The sequence below is a fragment of the Myiozetetes cayanensis genome, unplaced genomic scaffold (genome assembly GCF_022539395.1).
Source record: "Myiozetetes cayanensis isolate MyiCay16 unplaced genomic scaffold, myiCay2020 scf26, whole genome shotgun sequence".
Taxonomy (NCBI): Eukaryota; Metazoa; Chordata; class Aves; order Passeriformes; family Tyrannidae; genus Myiozetetes; species Myiozetetes cayanensis.
Window position 1 is genome coordinate 3,270,896 of NW_026087477.1, and position 18,105 is coordinate 3,289,000.

The window sequence follows — 18,105 nt, forward strand, 5'->3', positions numbered from 1 at the left end:
GGGCTCTGATCCTGTGCTGCTCCTTGCACCCTCCTCCCTCCTCACGGACTCTTTTAGGGGGTAGACCTGTTCTCCTTTTTTGACAGGCAGACCTGTTCACCTTAAGGGGTAGACCTGTTCTTGTTTTTTAAGTGGGTACACTTTCTTTTTTTTTTTTAATGGGTTGACCTGTTTTTTTTTTTTAGGCAGGTAGATCTGTTCTGGTTTTTTAGCTAGGTAGACCTGTTCTCCTTGTTTTAACAGGCAGACCTGTTCTCTATTTTTAAGCAGATAGACTTGTTCTCCTTTTTTATGGCTGGTAGATCTGGTGCCTTTTGAAAGGGTAGACCTGGTGTCTTTTTGAAAGGGTAGATCTTGTCTCTTTTTGGCGGGTGGACCTGGTGTCTTGTTTGAGAGGGTAGACCTGGTCTCATATAGGGGGGTAGACCTCCTTTCTCTGTAGATAGGGTAGACCTGGTCTCTTATAGGCGGGTAGACCTGGTGTCTGTTTTAAAAGGCTGAGTGATAGTTGGGGAGTTCACTGTTCTAGCAATCAAAAGGGCCTGAGCCCTTTGACAAGACCCATTTCTCCAAGGAATTCAAAGCCCCACCTGAGGGCCATGGGCTTTTCTCACCCACCCTTGTGCTGGAGCTTTCTTTTCCCTAAACAGAAAAATAATTCGGAAAAAAAGCTTAAAAATAACCCTAACCCAAATAAAAATAAACTTAACCCAAACCCTAAAAATAACCCAGAAAAAAGACTAAAAATAACCTTAACCCCTAACCCCAACCCTAGCCCTAACCCATACCCTAACTAACCCTAAGCCCAACCCTAACCCTAACCCCTCACCACCCTAACCCTCACCCTTAACCCTAACCCCTAACTCTGATAAAAGCAGATGGTCTCCTTACTGACTTTTACTTCCCTCATGAGAGGCATATTGCCAAAGACTCTAGAAACAACAAAGTAGTAGCCAAACACCGATTTTATTATTTTTGAAAAATGGAATGCTTCACTTACAGAAATCGAGGTGATGTTTGACAAACATCACGTTTATTACAAACAAAACAAAAAATAAACCAAACCAATTTGACATCATATTTGGCTACAATGCAGAAGCAGTCTTGCTTTTTTATAATCACAAATTCAAGGTGACCCTGCTTAATAAAATTCCTGACCACTGTAATCTGGCATTAAAAAAAAAACAAACATGTGTATGTACAGTGCTTTCAGTAGCGGCGGCTAAAACGGGGTTCAGTCAGTCTGTTTGTCCGTTCCTGGCCCGCAAACGCACCTTGGATTCCAGTACTCAGCATCATCTGGCTCTGGTTTCCAACTTGTGTGAAGCTTCCACGTCTAAAAACAAGGTCAGACAAATTCAACATTGCCCAGAAAAGTTAATACTATTGTGACTGAGAAAAGATGTTTGTTTAGTTTGGGGTTTTTTTCCCCTTGCCAATCCATAGTTACACAGAAACTGAAAGTATTTTTCACAATTGGCACAGGAATTTCTTGTACAGAGATCAATCAACTGTCATAAAAACATTATAAGCACTCTGACAGAAATTCTTACCCCGACATCCCTCCTCGATTCATCCCGTGGCCTGGTCCTGACTGACCAGGCATGCTTCTATCACCACCTAATTTAAAAAAACAAAAACAACAACAAAAAAGAAAACAAACACAAAACCACAAAAAACACAGGTTTTTGTGTTTTCCTAATTAAAAAGTCACCTTGTTCCCAGAATTTTATTTGCTTTCTCCGTAATTTAACTACCACTAGAAGTTCAGCAGCAGTAATTCACAGAAAAAACCACGATCACACTGGTAAGCAGCAAGTGTACCTTGCCATCTCTCATGATCCCGTCCCATCATTCCTCCATCCACATTTCCCTGCCATGTACGATCTTGGTGCCCCTCTAACTTTCGACCATGATCTCCCCAGTCACGTCCATCTCTTAAAAAAATAAAAGAACATCTTCTAGGTATGTCCCCTATCCATTTAGCAGCAGAGGGTAAAGCCAAACACCATACCCCATACAAAAGTGCGTTAAACGGTTAATCAAGCTGTAGCTATACCCACCCAATCATTGCAATAAAAACTAGTGAAAGTGAAACAACGAGAAACTTGCTGAACAGCATCCTTCACACAACAAAACTCGTCTTTCTGATCTACAGCGACATCACTGATATTACAATGGACTGAGAACTTACATATGGAACAATTCATTGGCTGCCATTCCTCTGTCTGGTGTATTGAGATAGAACTGAACATTATGCTTCTGGAATATGCCCAGCTCGACTAACGGGTTTAAAGAGAAACCACTGTGATTCTACATGAGTCAGTCCTCCACCCCCACCGTTGCAGAAACACTCACTCAACTTCCTTAAAACCTGACCACTAGCCATAAATGAGACTTTTTCAGGCCTTACTGGAGCATCTGGTATGTGACTGAATCTCACCTGTAGACGTGAAAGTTATTTACAAGACAACCACAGTTACAAGCTAACTGAGCAGCATTTATTCACTACAATGCTCCGTTCTCCTGATGCATGTGGGAGCTACACATATGAATTTCTTGCTCCTCCAGATGCTCAAAGAAACTTCCTGGAGAAAGGATTCGCACTTGTCAAACTGCTTCCGCTGTCATCTTTCAAAGGTTCACTGAGCTCTAAAATTTTAACTACAATCCCTTTCCTTATTTCACAAGCACTAACCGGGTTTGTGGGGGTATCCCTCTCCCTTCACTCATTCTTCTGTCAGACCCATAGCCACCCCAACTATCCCGGGAGTGACGATCAGGCCCTCCATGGCGTTCATCTGGATAATGCTGAAAGGCAAATGGTACTCAGTTATGCTAAGAACAAACACAGATTTTCTTTTCCGATTGCGAAAATTCAGCCTCTTGGACGTTGCCTTTCTATCAGCTGTCAGAAAACAAAATGGTAGCAGACTCATTTTTTTACTGGTTCCACTGTTGCTACTTTGCAGGGTTCACTCTAGCCATTTATTTTGTTTCACAGTTCATATTCTGCTCTGCTCACTGGTGGGAGAAGTCTTTTCTGTTTGTTAGCATTTTTTAACGCTTACATTCTGGCTCCAGATTGTTAATTTTTACATAGATTATCTGCCTCCTTCCCACCTCTCTTCAGAAATGAAAGGTTTTGAATACCTTTGTGGTATTGGCTTTCATACCTGTCCGAGTCATCTGCCTTGTTTCATCACGACACTAGTTATTTCCTACAAACCATTCAGATAAATGTGACAGAAGGGATCCTTCACCAGCTAAGAAACTACAGCAACTATCTCTTAACACCTAAGATGGTTAACCAGAAAACTTTTATTGCAACATACCAGCCTGAAAGGATGCTGTACCGTAGCTCCCATCGCTCGGAGGTTTCCCCCTGCCCGTATCTGTGGCTACCACCCTAGCAAGCAGATAACATAGTAACTTACTTTACGCACATTAGCCTACAAAATTAGTTGCTGCTTGAACGTCTGCTCAGTTTAAACCCAGTGGTGACTGTTTAAGAACTAGGTTGCATGAGCACTGTGTTCTTTCTGCTTTGGGGTCGGCTTGTTTGGTTTTTTCACGGAAGCAGTTATTTGGTTCTAACGCACCTGCCCATCTCGATCTGGTATTCCTCTTGTACAGTCTCTTCTGGAACAAAAAAAGGGCAAATTCAGTTGAATCAACACAGTAATCATAATTCCAATGTCTGCATGAAATAGCGCACGAAAATTCATCTTCATTAGGCCATAAATCTGGAAGCCAACGTTTCTTCAGTGGCAAGATACTCAAAGGAGTTCTTGTTTCACAGCATAAAAAGAGACGAAAGTAGCATCTATCAGTGTAACATGGGTAAGCAAAGCATCACTGAGGGGCATAGTCAGGTACTCAGTGACACCATACTGAGAATACTGAGTGAACCTACCAGTATCAGAAATGAGTTACAAGCAAAAACAAAGTAGTATAGTTTTCACCAAAGATCCTTTGAGAGCAAAACAGAAGTCTCAATGGCACTACGCAGAAAACATGTTTCCGTTCTGCGGAGCTAAAAATCTGCATTAACCAAGCTGCAAAGATGAAAATACAGAAAGTTTTAAAGCAAAAGGCTAAGTCTTAGGTTAACAAACAGGGATTCACAAACCAGACTTGCACATGTGCTGTAATTACACAGAAGCTGTAGTATCTCCATTAGCATCACGGCAGACTACATTAGGACTTGGTTTACAATCTTTACGCAGCCTCTGATATGTCCCTAACCCATGAAAACAAAGGACTGCAAGCACATACGAAATTAGACATGAGAAATGCACAAGGGTCATCTGTTTTACTCTTCTGACACCCTTCAAGCCATTAGGTGAGCCCCAAAAAGACACCAAACTTCCATGCAGGTTTAGGAAGAAAAGATACTGTCTTGCCAACCTGTCCAAACAATGGTCTTGGTATCGTCCACGATCCCTGTGGTCAAAGTCGTGGAATCGGTCTGGACGACTAAATTCAGAATGATACCTATCCTCTATTGCCATTCGCTTCGCCTCTGGCCAGTACGGGTCATCTCGCCTGCAAAAGTGGTCACCATTATTAGTAATCGCAAAACAATCTTCCCTTTCCTGCTCTCTTGATATCAAACCTATCCAATTACCTAAACTATTACTTTTTATTTATAATTAAAACCCTACGTGCATTAAGAAGGAATCACCTTTTGGTTTCAGAGAAAACCAGATGTACTGAAATGATACACGAAGCTAATTTCAGCTTGTGCTGATGTGAGAAGAGAATGAGTATCTCTTCCTACTAGCAATCCTGCTTTAGAGTTGATAGTTACTATTCTCGATCACTCCTCTTTGAGAAATAAGAATAAACCTCCTGTAATAAACCACTGCTTACAAGTATACAAGCTCGACCAGGTGTTAAAAGCAACATGTAAATAGACTTTCAGTTTCAAGCTTCCATGATTGCTTTATCAAGAGTACTCTGAAGAGTTTGGAATGTCACTGCCATTATCATTACCTGCCATCAGGATCATAAGGCCTTCTCATGGCAGATCGTCTTTCCTGTTCGTAACGTAGCTGCTCCTGCTGACGTCGCAGCTCTTCCCTCTCTCTCTGGATTCGCTCCTGTTCTCGTCTCCTTTCCTGCTCTATGTGCATTCTTTCTCTCTCCAACCTCTCTCTCTCCAAGCGCTCTCTGTCAAGACGCTGCCTTTGAAATTCCAGTCGTTCTCGCTCTCTCTGGAGCCTCTGTCTTTCATCCCGTTCATGAATAGCTTGAAGACGTTGCTCTCGATCTCGCCTCTCTCTCTCTCTAATTTAAAAGAGATACTTTGGTTTCAACTGAGAATCTTAATCCTAAGCTTTACTGTTTCTTTGTTTTGGGTGGAGTTTCTTCTTTGCTTTTGCCCTTTTGTTTTTAGTTTCTATGTTCTTCCCATTAGCTGCTTAAACTCAAATTATCTCTTCCCAGTTAAATAACAGCAGTTTAGATTACCGGAAAGTAAAAAAGTCCACATGAAAAAACAAAGGTGAGCATTTGAAAAGTGCCTAAGAAACAATATCTACTCTAAGTCAGATCTGAAAAAGCTTTCAAAGAGAGTATGTCCCAAGACACAAGTCTGACAAACAAAAAGTATTTACAAGCTTCCAGGAAAAAACCATGGAAATACAAATCTGACTAAGTGGAACACATAACCTACAAAAGTCTCTTGAAATGCACAGGTTGAGAACATTGATTTTGGTAGTAAAACCCTTCATTGTCTGGTATTATGTCTGTTTTACCAAGAGATTAATATCAAATGAATCTGAGATACCCCTGTTGGAGGGTCAGGACAACACTACTTTGCAAGCCTGTTCAAAACACAAAACATGTAAGGGAGGGGAGGTAAAAAGAAGTACCACTCAAAGTTTAGAGCAAAACTGGGAAGACTCACCGGCGTCTTTCTGTTTCCCTGATTTCTCGCTCCCTCTGTCTCTGACGTTCACGTTCTCGCTGTTCTTTGATTTTATCAAACGATAAAATATCTTGCTTTTCTTTGCTCTCAGATTTGCGATCCTGGCTTTTTGTACTCTGAGTTGAATCAAACGAATATGTTAGCTGAACATAATGCACTTTTTGCTAAAATGTCTAGGAAATGCCTACTTTATGTCAACCTGAACAAAACAGACTATGGTACCTTAGAAGAGGCAAACAATGTCAGGAGTGCCAGGAAAAAGTAGGTGAGGGAAAAGTATGCCAAATTTGGCTAAAACTTCTTAAGCATTTAAATACATATAAATAGTAGGAGCACATGACCTGACTCGCACTGATGGCAAATAATACAATACTTTTATGGTCACCACAAACTATATTTCAAACTTGGGGAAAGACATCCTAACAACATTTTCATATTGCAATTCTACTTCTTCAACTAGGACAGCAGTGAAAAACTATAAAGAAGGTGAAACAGAAACATTTACCCTTTGCCACACCATTTACATCTTAATGCTCTCCAGAGAGTAATAAAAGCATAAATGTACCAACATGAAGGCAAGACCCCCTTCAACTATAAGTGTATAAAGCTATTTGACACCTATTTTTACACAAAAGCTTCTCTGAAAGTTGGACTTACCCTCTCTTTGGATGCAGAGGTTTTCACGCTAATAACTGGCTCTCCTTTAGATTTATCCATTACCACTGTCCTTTCGGTTCCTCGACTCGCTAGAAAACCAAATACATCCAAAAATAAATAATACACAAAACATTCAACAATTCTTGCAAGATTTTAAACTGTGAAGACACCAAACAGTAAAAAGTTATTTTATTGAGGTTTTCAACTACTTATGGAACTTATTTATGATTTCAATAGTTTACCAAGATTTGGCCAAGTTGAGGATAGGGGCGGTAAAGCTACCACAAAATTACAGTAGTATTTTCTGGCAGGGATGACAAAGCAAGCAAATTTAATTTAATTCTCTTGTCTGCAAAATACGTCCCTTTGTCACAGACTGAAAAAAAAAAAAAAGGGGGCACATAGAACTACAAACTGTGTCAGGTCTAAATCCAGTGATAGTTCCATAAAACTCACGGTTTAACGTTAGGAGTAGTTAAAGTCCAGTAATTATGAAAGAACGCCAGGAACTTACAGCAAAGTTAAGTCAAAGTTTTCAAGGTATTTTCTGATGTTGGTTTTTGTACACTAAGAAAACCTCAGTCTTACTAAGCTTTATGGTCTTTTTACTGAACTAGCAATCAAATCTAATAAGAACACTGAGGTTTACAGAAGCTGAAGTCTACGAATTAGCTGCAATTCTGAATGTTTACACTTGTTCTTCCATTTCCTACTAAGCATAAAAAGGAAATATTTTCGGATGTAAAGTAAAAGTTTTGTCACAGCCACCATATTCTTCAGACCAATTTTTTTCTAAATGTCTTTGAAAGCATTTCTGAAAGACAGCTAGCATTACCCGATTTGTTTGCCCTAGATCTATCAGAAGATGCAGTCTTTTGTTCCTCTTTCTCTTTTCCTTCTTTTTCATCTTTTTCTGATTTCTTAGCATCATCTTTTTTGTCAGTCTTCTCCTCCTTCTTAATACCAAATGACCTACAAAAGGAAAAATGCCTCTTTCAAAAGCAACAAACCACTTCAAAAACAAATATTTAAAGTATCACTTGCTAACCACACCAACAGTCTATCAAGAAGACAGACTAAATCATAGAAATATTTGTCAGTTAAAAGAGGAGACCAAGCCAGAGTCAGATTAGAGGACAAGTGACTGATAAAAACAATGGTTTATCTAGAAACAAGTTGATTTACTATCTCCTAATATAACCAGTTTTGATACTAACCCTAAAGAGCTTTGTATTTCTGAGCAGAGGGCCAATTAAGATGGCCTTGCTGCTGTAGAACACCAATTTCAAGTATTACTCCTATTTCAGATGCAACATGAAAGAGAAAATCAAGAATTAGCAGTTACTGTTCATCTTGGTTACATGGCTGTATTTCAAATGAGTAGCCTTTAAATGTATAAAAATACAAAACAGCACTTTACTTCTCAGATTTGGACTCTGCAGAATGGTGCCTGTCTTTTTCCTTCCTTGTTTCGCCTTCCTTTTTGTCTGAAGGCTTTTTTCCAGCTGGTTCATTTTTTGCCTAGAAATTTAGCCAGAAATAATTGTATAGTGAGAGACAGACATTAAAGTTACATTCTTCTATTTTCTTTACACTGTCACAAAATAACTACCACTTACCTTTTCCACAGAAATCATTTTGCCATGCAGCTCTGTTCTGTGGAGATGATTAATACACTTAGTGGCCTCCTCAGATGTTGACATTGTTACAAAGCCGTAGCAGCGAGCACCAGGACTGCGAGCGTTGGTGACTACTTTTGCACCCACCACCTTTGTGGAGGAAATAAAAAAAAAACACCTTGTGTTTGCAGATCTGCCACTAAAATTCTAATTTAATCACCATTTCATGAAAGCATTGAATGGTTTAGGTTTGAAACGACCTTTAAAGGCTACCTAGTCCAATGCCCTCTTATGGGCAGGGACATCAACTAGTGCAGGTTGCTCAAGGCCCCACCCAACCTGGTCCTGAATGTTTCCAGGGATGTGGTATCTATCACCACTATGGGCAACTAGAGTTCCAATGCCAGTGTTTCCACCACCCTCATCATAAAAAATTTCTTCCTTATATCTAGTCTGAATCTACCTTTTTAGTTCAAAACCATTTCCCCCTGTCATATTGTTTCAGGCCCTACTAGAACTCTGTCCCTCATTCTTCAGCACCTGTCTACCAGTACTACACAGTATAGCACCTATCCACTTGTAACAGGCAGGAAATATTCTTAGCACAGAATATTCCATCAGCATTCTCAGAAGAACACATCACTAAGCTTGTCTGACAGACAGCAAAAGAAAGGTCATTGTTTTAACTTGACCTCTATATTGCTGGGCCAGCCCTGTGCTGGAAGTGCCTCACTAAAGACTACTATACAGAGGATGATGTGAGCAATGGTTACGCCCATGTCAACAGAAACAAAACGCAGCAGAAAAGGCTCAAATTTAACGTTATTACACATGTTCACAAAAATGTACAAAATTAGCGCAAAATTCTATGAAACAGCTAAATTCGATCATGGAACAGATTGTTGATTACAGCTCTGCCGAAAAAAGAGACCACCGTCATAATCGGTTGACAAAATTCATCTTCAAGTCACTGAGTAGGTCAATAACTTAAGGAACATATCTATATAGAAATATATATGTAGATATGGAAAGTGGGGAGCCCCTGGTGGTCTAGTGGTAAAGGCGCCGCACTGTCACCGCAGAGACCCGGGTTCGATTCCCGGTCAGGGCCACTCCCGGGCAGGTGGAGCTCGTTAGCCCTTAAAGGCAACCCACCTACGTCCTGAGGACCTCGCTGCCACCGTCCAAGCTCGCTTGGCCCCGGCAGATGAACCTTAGGATTAAAGGGTGGGCTCAGTTCCGCGCACACTGTGTCTCACCTAAAAAATCCAATGCGCAGGCTGGAAGGTGGAAAGACCTTCCCCGGATCTTCGCTCGCGAAGACTGGCCATTATTATTATGGGAAGTGGGGAGTGTAATAATCAAAACTGAAAAAACAAAATTACTACCATTTTCTCTTTTCTTTCGGCACATCTGTGCTAGCTTCAATCCACAGATGACAACCTCATGACAGCCAGAGGCACGCACATAGTGACACAAACATTTAATACTACATTCAGAAGTGTATTTGGTACAAGGGTAGATAGTCACACAAGGAGTTCCCTTCCACAATCGCAGCTCTTGTATGCCAGTGGGTACCGCAGAACAAATGGAAACCTGCCCTCAAAAACTAGGTTTCTCAAAGGAATACTTCTTGACATGGAACAATTTAAACCAGCTCTCAAGACATATAATTAGATTACAGCGTGCTACATGACAATCTACCAGTCTCTCCTATTAAGAACTGCCTCATTTTTGCAGGTATCTGCACAGATATTCTCTGCAAACTGGATTTCTCCTCCCCACCCCTCCTATTCAGACAACCTTCTTTATGAAGTATGCCACTTTCAGATACAGAGTTTCAAAAGAACACATGGAAGTTAAGTACTTCGCTACCCAGTTATTCATCAGGGAAAGTAAGATCTAAATTTAAGGTCAGCTTCTTATATTGATAAAATGATCTCTTAATTTACATACCTTTCCATACTTGCTGAAAAGATTCTTCAAATCTGTAGCTCTAGTAGAGGATGAAAGTCCACTAACCCACAAATTTCTGCCAGAACCGCTACCCACACGGCCTGAGGTACAAAAAAGCCAGACATAAAAGACCATGTAGCAGACAAATGCAACAATGCAAAGGACTCCTACAAAATCAACTTCTTTTCCTCATAAAACTTTTCAAATGCATTTCACTGATACCTCTTACATTCATTCTTAAAATCAATACACCGGAGCCTGCAAAAATTAACTTCTGAACTCTGGGCTTACTGTACATTTGAACAGTCTTAATGTGTTTTCAGATACATGTTTTCTTCCTGTACTTCAATCACTTCTAGGAGAATTACAAAGTAACAAATGTTGATTCACAAGAGGCTCCTTATAAAACAAACAAAAAAACCAACAAAACCCTGAAATTTTTTGGTCAGTAAGGTTACAGAAGTTACATGAACTGAAATTTTTAAGCTAAACTTTGAAGGCCTGTGTGATAAGTGCATTGAAGATTCACTGAATTAACAGTCCCCACCAGAATTACCACACAGAGTATAAACCTAGAGATTCAGTAATCTGTTAAGATTTTTCAGACAAATCCTGGTCTTTCTGGTACCTAATACCATTCATGAAGCTAGTGGAACTCCAACTTAACTATTACAATGAAGACAAGCACATGGTTAAAGAATGAACAAGACACAAAAAGAAGCAGAGTTAACTCACAAGTAACGGTTAGATTTGACCCCATAACATTTTTTTCTGGTCCCTTGTATATTTAAAAAAAAAAAAAAAAAAAAATCACACACCACAAAAAACCTACGTACATACCTTTCTCATCCTTTGAGATTATCTTTCTATCTCTGTTCTCCTCAACAGGGCTAGAGACAAAACACCACATTATTCAATCAACTGAATGCTAAAAGAACATTAATTCTAAACAGTTTACTAAAATTGGATACCTACCAGTAAATTAGTTCCAAACTAAACACTATATATACAAATTTATAGAAGGATGACAGGAATTAGGGATTTGTACCCGTAAACAGACAATTCTATTTTGCATATGACAGAAATAAGAGTAATTTGGGAGAACAACCTTTGAAGGTTGAGGCAGGAAAGAAATCAAACCCACTGTGTTTAAAAAAAAAATTAAAAATATCTGCACATGAAGAAATAAAACACACTCTTTAGGAACAGGCTACAATTTCATCAGTCTCGGTGGCCAATTGAAGGAAACAGCTTATTCGCATCACTTAACGACCAATGATAAAAGATAGTATCTGGTCTATAACGGAGAAAAAACAAACCTCTTTTTCTGATCACCGCCCTCACTGGCTGAGGACTCTTTAGTAGCAGGGGATTCCTCAGAATTAGCTTTGTCTTCTGTTCTCTTGGCATCTTCTTTGCTATCTTTGGCTTCGGGACCTGCGCCTTTTGCCGCTGTTTCCCCACTAGAGGCTTCCAGGCCTTGGGAGCGTTTGCTACTCTGATCGCTTAGGGTTTCTACTACTAAAGATTCAGAGTCCGGCTTCTCTTCCTCTAGTGTCTGTTCACATGTCTCCCCTTTTGCTACAACTAAACGCTTTGCTTCCTTCCTTGCCATAGCTTGTGCCGATTTGCTGTCCAAATCTAAAGCATCTTCCTCCAACTGAGCGGCAGCAAGAGCGTCCTCTTCCTCCGCCAGCCTCTTGCCTGGCACCACGATACTTGCTTCCTGTGCATGTGGCCGCTCCACTTCGGAAGTTTCTTCGTTAAGTACTTCAGATTTACAAGTTTCCCCCAAAATGTCGAGTATTTTCTCATTTTCTACGGATTTAACAGGAATAGAATGGCACAAGATTTAATCACCAGGGAAATACAGCAATCACAAATGTGGAACTGGCATGGCTGCCACACTAACACCAAGAGAACTTCTAAGCTACACAGAGATTGGAAAACCCTAGTGTACACAGTGTTAAAAGTACTACGCTAACTGCTTTCTGGCAAACTACCAAATCAGCCCTCAAACGATAACAGGGAAGAAAAATGCCCCCACAGATTTAACAAAAAACTTCTGGTTCATCCTCCACATTCTTCATGAAATCCTTCAGCTCTTATTTCTTCTTGAGTTAGCTTCCAGAGTCCCAGATGCTTAACTGAACGTATCAAGGCACTGAGAGTTCAATTTTCAAATTTCTGTGAAATTCTTTTAGCAGACAGTCCAACATGAGAACTGGGCATCTTCTGATGGTGCACGAGTATGTTTGCAGTCCAGAAAGCGAATAGGATCTGTAGTAAATTCCTGTGATGACAGTGTATTCCTTCTTCTTAAGTCCCGTTACTTTTTAATGTGTGTTCTGTACCAGAGTTCTGTACTGCCTGCACTCCTGTATTATGTTTATAGAACTGCTGTACAGTGTGATATCACAAGATCTGTTTTCAGAACCTTTACATCTTTAAGGCTCGCTCCTTAACTCCACTCTGTAGTAACAGTTCTATGGAATCATTCCATCGCATTAAACACGTTTTCAAAAGGTGGTTATTCACAGATCTGGTGATATTACTAGGTTTCCAATCTCTATGACCCTGCATTGACCTGGATTGTCCACCATAAAAATGAACACTACAGTAATACATTAAAAAAAAAAAAAATAGGGACGCAAAAAGCCTAAATGAAGAATGAAACTGTTTAAATGCCCAAAACTCTTTTCTCATTAAAAAATACCAAGAAAAACAAAAAATACCAACCAAACAGAAAACCCCAAACAGTACCTGGCTCCAAAGGTAACTCTTCAAGTTCCTACAGTGAAAAAGATTTTAAAAAGGAGAAATATCACTATTTCATAAGAAGTCAAGCCGTTTTTCTGAATGACAACTTTCAACCACCCAATACACAGCAGAACTTAAGGGAAGCGTTAGTATAATTTAACCTATTTCAGCTTTGAAAATGTTGAACTGTAAATAAATTTCTCAGAAGGTTTAACGTGAGTTTTTAATATCCTCAAAGTTTTAGGAAGTGTGTAAAAACTTTAGTGTTTCTCAAATTCAGACCCCTGTTGAACTCATGGTGCACATTCACATCAGTAAATAAGTCAACAAACATAAGCAGCACAGAGGAAAGCTTATCTTCATGTTACCCTTCTCTACAACATACTTTGTGAAGTCTCCTTTCTGAAAACAAGATCAATAGAAACACCAGGTTCACCTGGAGCCAATGTCCTTAATCTACTCGTGTCCTTAACCTACCACGAGTGATCTGGAAACAAGGTCAGGATTTCAGGAATAGACAATATCAGCTTTCTTGACAACATGGGATACCTCCACTTTTAAAGGAAGTCAAACCTAACGTAAAGCACTGAGTTGGTATATACATCAGATAAAAGGAATCAAATCTACCACCAAACTCAGTATGCTACATACATCACATATACATAAATACATCCTAAGAGATATATAGATCCTTGTGCACATGAGTAAATTAGAATGGCATTAGTTCCTATTCTTTGCAGAATAAGAATGCACCCACTGTGTACATACACTGTTTCGACATATAGTTTTATATGGTATATCTTATGGGGTTTTTTTTGGTAAAGAAAAACTGGCTACCACTTACCTTTATTACGGTTAAATTTGATGAAGGAGCATCTAAACTGTTTCCAACATCTTCAAACTCTACCTTTAAAAAAAAACAAAAAAAAGGAAGACATTTTGTTATCTATAAAAGAATATTGTGAGTGAAACCTGAATGAGAAACCGAAGATTTTGTTTTCACTGACAACTAGTATTAAGCAAATATATCTAGCACATAAAACAACCAATAAAGGTAAAAACTGAGCAATGACCGTCATGAATCTTCCTGATCTCCACTGACTGGATAAGCTTTATCATTACCTCTTAACTATGTTGGTCAGCTCACACAGATCTTTTAAGTATGGGGATTCCAACAGAAAACTTTCTCTGACTTGTATCTCTGTTATTTACAGCAACACAGAGCCAAAGAGCCTATGTGACTTGACAACTATTTCCTTTTTCTGTGGTAAATAGCAGACCATGGGAGGTGGCCAGGCCTCAAGCAATTTAGTCACTGTGAAAACCTAGTTTCCCAGTATTTCAATTTGACTCATGTAGGACAAGGATATGCTTGGGGATAGGGGCTCAAGCTTATCTCCGCAACTTTCAGATCAGGACAGGGGAACCACACAACTTTAGAATCTTGTAGTCCAGACTTATGACACAACGTGCACACACAACAAAGAGCTATTCTCCCTCTTAGATGGGGCAGAAATAACTTTCTTAAAATGCTGTGTTATACACTTCAGGAGATTCACACTTGATTCCAGACAAACATGGAAAGCCAACATACTTTCAATAACTGAGAAACTTCAAGACCCAACCTTAACAGAAAAATAACATAGAATATAGTTCCCTGAATGTTGCTGTTCAACTGAAGAGAACAAAATAAGCTACAGCATTTGTATGCCTCACACGTTCTCTAAAATAAAGATGTGAAAATGGGAATGTAAACATAAGGTAAAGCAGAGTTCAAAGCGTGATTAAATACAAATGCTTTCTGGACCACTATTACTTCATACATTCACGTTTGTACAAACAACATCTAAGTATTTTAAAATAAAGAATCGTATTTGCGTAAGTATGTAAAAGAAAATGCAATGGCCATAAGAACCAGTAGAGTCCCAAATCATTCCAAGTATTCTTTAGCTACCATTTTGCTATTTAATTCATAAATAAATAAATTTTAAAAAAAAAATCTGATTCCACACACATAAGAGATGCATACCATCACTATTGGTATTTCTCTTGATTCTTCTTTAATTTCTGAAAATTGTGGGGATGCCTCCAAGTTACCTACAGCATACTGTGCAGGCTGATCTGGAAATTCTTTCACTTCTGCATCAGCATTTTCTTTACTATCAGACAGCGAGTCAAGAATATTATGAGCACTGTAATCCTCTCCGCAATCTACCACATTGCCATTATCTATTTCAGCTTCATCTAACACACTAATATCCATCATGTCAATATCCTGCAAGTTATCCAAACTTGCTTCAATATCGTCCTGTAAAAAGAAAAAAAGTACATGTAATAGTCATTGCAACTTAAAAGCAATGCTGTCATTACTTTGCTTCAAACCCAGCATCACATACCTGTCCATCTCCCGAGTCCTCTTCCAGGCCATTGTCTTCTACTCCCTCTTCCTCTGGTCTACGTCCTAACAACATTATGATCATTAGAATGAAAAGAGAGTAAATATATATATATATATATGTACTCTTTAACTCTTACTTTTTCATCAGAGTTGGGATTCCATTCAATTTAGTTATCTGCTTTAGCCTTATTTCCCACAACCGAGCATTCATATCAGTTCCAGTTCAGTAACTGACACACACACGCTACAGCCCAGCGTCTGGTAAGAATTCAAGAAGCATCACTGTGCACTCCCCAGAACATTTGGCTCAGCTGAGATTGCAGCAATTCATTATCTCAACTTTCATTTTTTTACAGACACTTACTAGAAGAAAAAAGAAAAGGCAACCTAACAAAAAGCACAACACAAACCAATGAAAAAAATCCCTCTCCCTGTGAGTGTTACTGCACTGCTCTGTGCACCGGCTGGACTTGCCACATCAAAACTGCCACAACTGAAAACAGTGTGCCAGCTTCGGCATGAAATGGTAACTCCTCAAACTCAGAGCTAAGTAGTTGTTTCATTTTTTATTAATTTTATTTTCCTCAAAAACTACAAGTGGACTACGTTTAAAAGGTGAAAGGGACTTGAGAGCCTAAAGAAACATTTCATTTATTTCCATCCCAACACTAAAAGTGCTGTAACACATGTTGGGTATTTTTCTGAGACTTGAAAATGAACGTGATTACCAAAAATCTCTGCTTTTACCCACAGCTGTGACATTTACTCTCTAACCATTTAACACATTTTAGTCTGCAAGCAATGGCACACTATCAATCCAAATGGAATGTAACAACAAAAACGTGGATCCAACAAATTAGTTGGGCACACATTTGAGTCTCATCTCATAAATTTACTTTTTTTGTAAATCGAAATTAGAAATGAAAATACTTAATCTAACCTAGTTATTCTGCTCAGCTCTAATACAAAAAAAGAGACACTGCTTTAGTGTTACTTAGTAATTCCTGCTACAAATTTCAGGGGACACTGAGAACAAACCAACAGATCCTTCAAGTATAATTTCCTGCCTTATTAAATTACATTCTATTCTGTGAATAAGTGACCGCTAACTGTAACACCCATCCCTAGAAACCTGAGCACAAGTGTAAAGAAAAGTACCAATAATATGGGATTAAAGGTCAGAACCAAGGAACAGAACATTCAGTTCTGCTTCATTTCTTCCAGAGAACCATTTTTGCACAAATCTGCCTCAGGCAAGTAACATCAGCTACAGCTTTGGGACTGCGGAACATTTAGCAACAGTGCCCAAAATAAAATCAAGCAAAAAGAAAAACAAAGAAAGGATTAGCAAGGTTCCATTTCATGAGTACAGTTGCTTGAAAACTCAAGGAAGATGGGGTGGAGATTCTGACTGCCCTTTACCTTTGCTGCTTCTTTTTGGAGTTTTCTTCATGATGCTTTCTGAAACCACTGGAATTTCATCAGGATTCCCTCCTTCCTCCTCAATAGCCTAGTAGAAGGAGTAGACAAAGGTAGATATTAAGACAGACATAACAAATTTCATTTGTGCATTTTTGCTGAGTTTCGGAGCTGGACATCAGAGGCTGAAAAATTTCAAAACAAGAATCTGGTGCTTTGAACCAGCAACTTGGATGCACAAATCTGGAACACTGATCTGGAACCACCAGATCAAAGCAACAAGTACGGAGGAAACAGTAGCACGTAGGTACAAAGTTTCTGGAAAGCAGCCAGAAGTCAATCACACAGCATTTGCAACAGTGACACCTCGCCTCTAGGAGACGGTAAGCATCAGTTCAGTGAAAGTGTTCCGCATTCTGCTAACATACCAAACATTCTGATATACTGTACAGGCTACTAACTAGAAAGCCACAAAAATATTAGAACGAAATATCACACAAAAAGCCTAGTAGACAGTGCACAGAAGTATAAATGCAAGAACTGAGTGAAAGGTGGAAAACTCATGCTAAAAACACTTGGGCCGAGTGGCACAGCAGACCCGCTGAGCTGTACAGGTCTAGGATATCAGGAGCGGATTCGCCGCGTAGATAAAAGCGCCCGGCTCGCACACAAACACCCACCGCCACTGTGTGACAGAAGGGCTCGCTCCGAGGATGTCTAAGCGCGGGGTCTCCCCCGTCAAGCACGGAGCGGTCGCAACGGGTTTCGCGGAACTCCCGCTCCCGGTGCAGCCCCGGCCCCGCCGCTCTTCGGCCCCTTGGCGCCATTTTCCTCGGCAGAGCCCGCCAGACCCGGGTCACGCCGGGTACACCCGCCCCTCAGCCGCGCGCCTCCCCGCTCACCCTCCTGAGCCGCTCCATGAGGACGCTCTTGTTGCCGCCGCTGTCCAAATTGCGGTGCTTGAGCTCGGCCCGCAGGTCTATCACGCGCAGCTCGCTCAGCGGCCGTCGCCGGTTTTCGGACTCCGAACCGGGAAACCCGGGGCCACACAGGGACGCAGACTCTCCCTGCCCGGCCGCTGATTGACTCTCCGCCATAGGCCGTCGTTTCGAGTCGCGCTCGCAGGGCGAGGCGGGATAAAAACAACGCGGAAAAGCCGCAGCACAAAATGGTGGAAAACCGAGGCGCGGGGGAGGAAACCGAGCGAAAGGGGCGGAAACGGGAGGAGCCGCTGCGCGCGCGCAGCCTACCCGCTCCCTGACGCATGCGCTCTACGGCTCCTTCCGCTCCAGGGCCGTGATGACGGCGCGTGCGCGCTGAAGCTTCGATACGTCACCGCGGGAATGCCGCGGCGAGACCGC

At 40.5% G+C, this 18,105-nt stretch overlaps 1 protein-coding gene across 7 annotated transcripts; it reads right to left on the reverse strand.

The window, feature by feature from the left end:
- Window positions 1-947: 947 nt before the first annotated feature.
- On the reverse strand, window positions 948-17,948 carry LOC126643001 (scaffold attachment factor B1-like). Of its 7 annotated transcripts, none has more exons than XM_050321099.1 (21): window positions 17,647-17,948; window positions 16,748-16,835; window positions 15,324-15,388; window positions 14,957-15,235; window positions 13,772-13,834; window positions 12,931-12,958; window positions 11,487-11,985; window positions 11,008-11,057; window positions 10,168-10,268; window positions 8,212-8,361; window positions 8,013-8,113; window positions 7,428-7,564; window positions 6,593-6,681; window positions 5,915-6,051; window positions 4,999-5,292; window positions 4,411-4,548; window positions 3,603-3,642; window positions 2,699-2,811; window positions 1,825-1,937; window positions 1,554-1,620; window positions 948-1,336 (listed from the first exon to the last, which is right to left on the reverse strand). In XM_050321099.1, the coding sequence occupies exons 1-21, from the start codon at window positions 17,839-17,841 to the stop codon at window positions 1,210-1,212; spliced, it is 2,874 nt and encodes a 957-aa protein (XP_050177056.1). In that variant the 5' UTR covers window positions 17,842-17,948; the 3' UTR covers window positions 948-1,209. The 7 variants fall into 7 exon arrangements, 4 of the variants coding, with proteins under 4 accessions (XP_050177056.1, XP_050177059.1, XP_050177057.1 ...); XR_007629650.1 differs by lacking the exon at window positions 1,825-1,937 and adding an exon at window positions 3,336-3,409 and having other exon boundaries at window positions 1,257-1,336; XM_050321102.1 differs by lacking the exon at window positions 14,957-15,235.
- Between the last annotated feature and the right edge of the window lie 157 nt (window positions 17,949-18,105).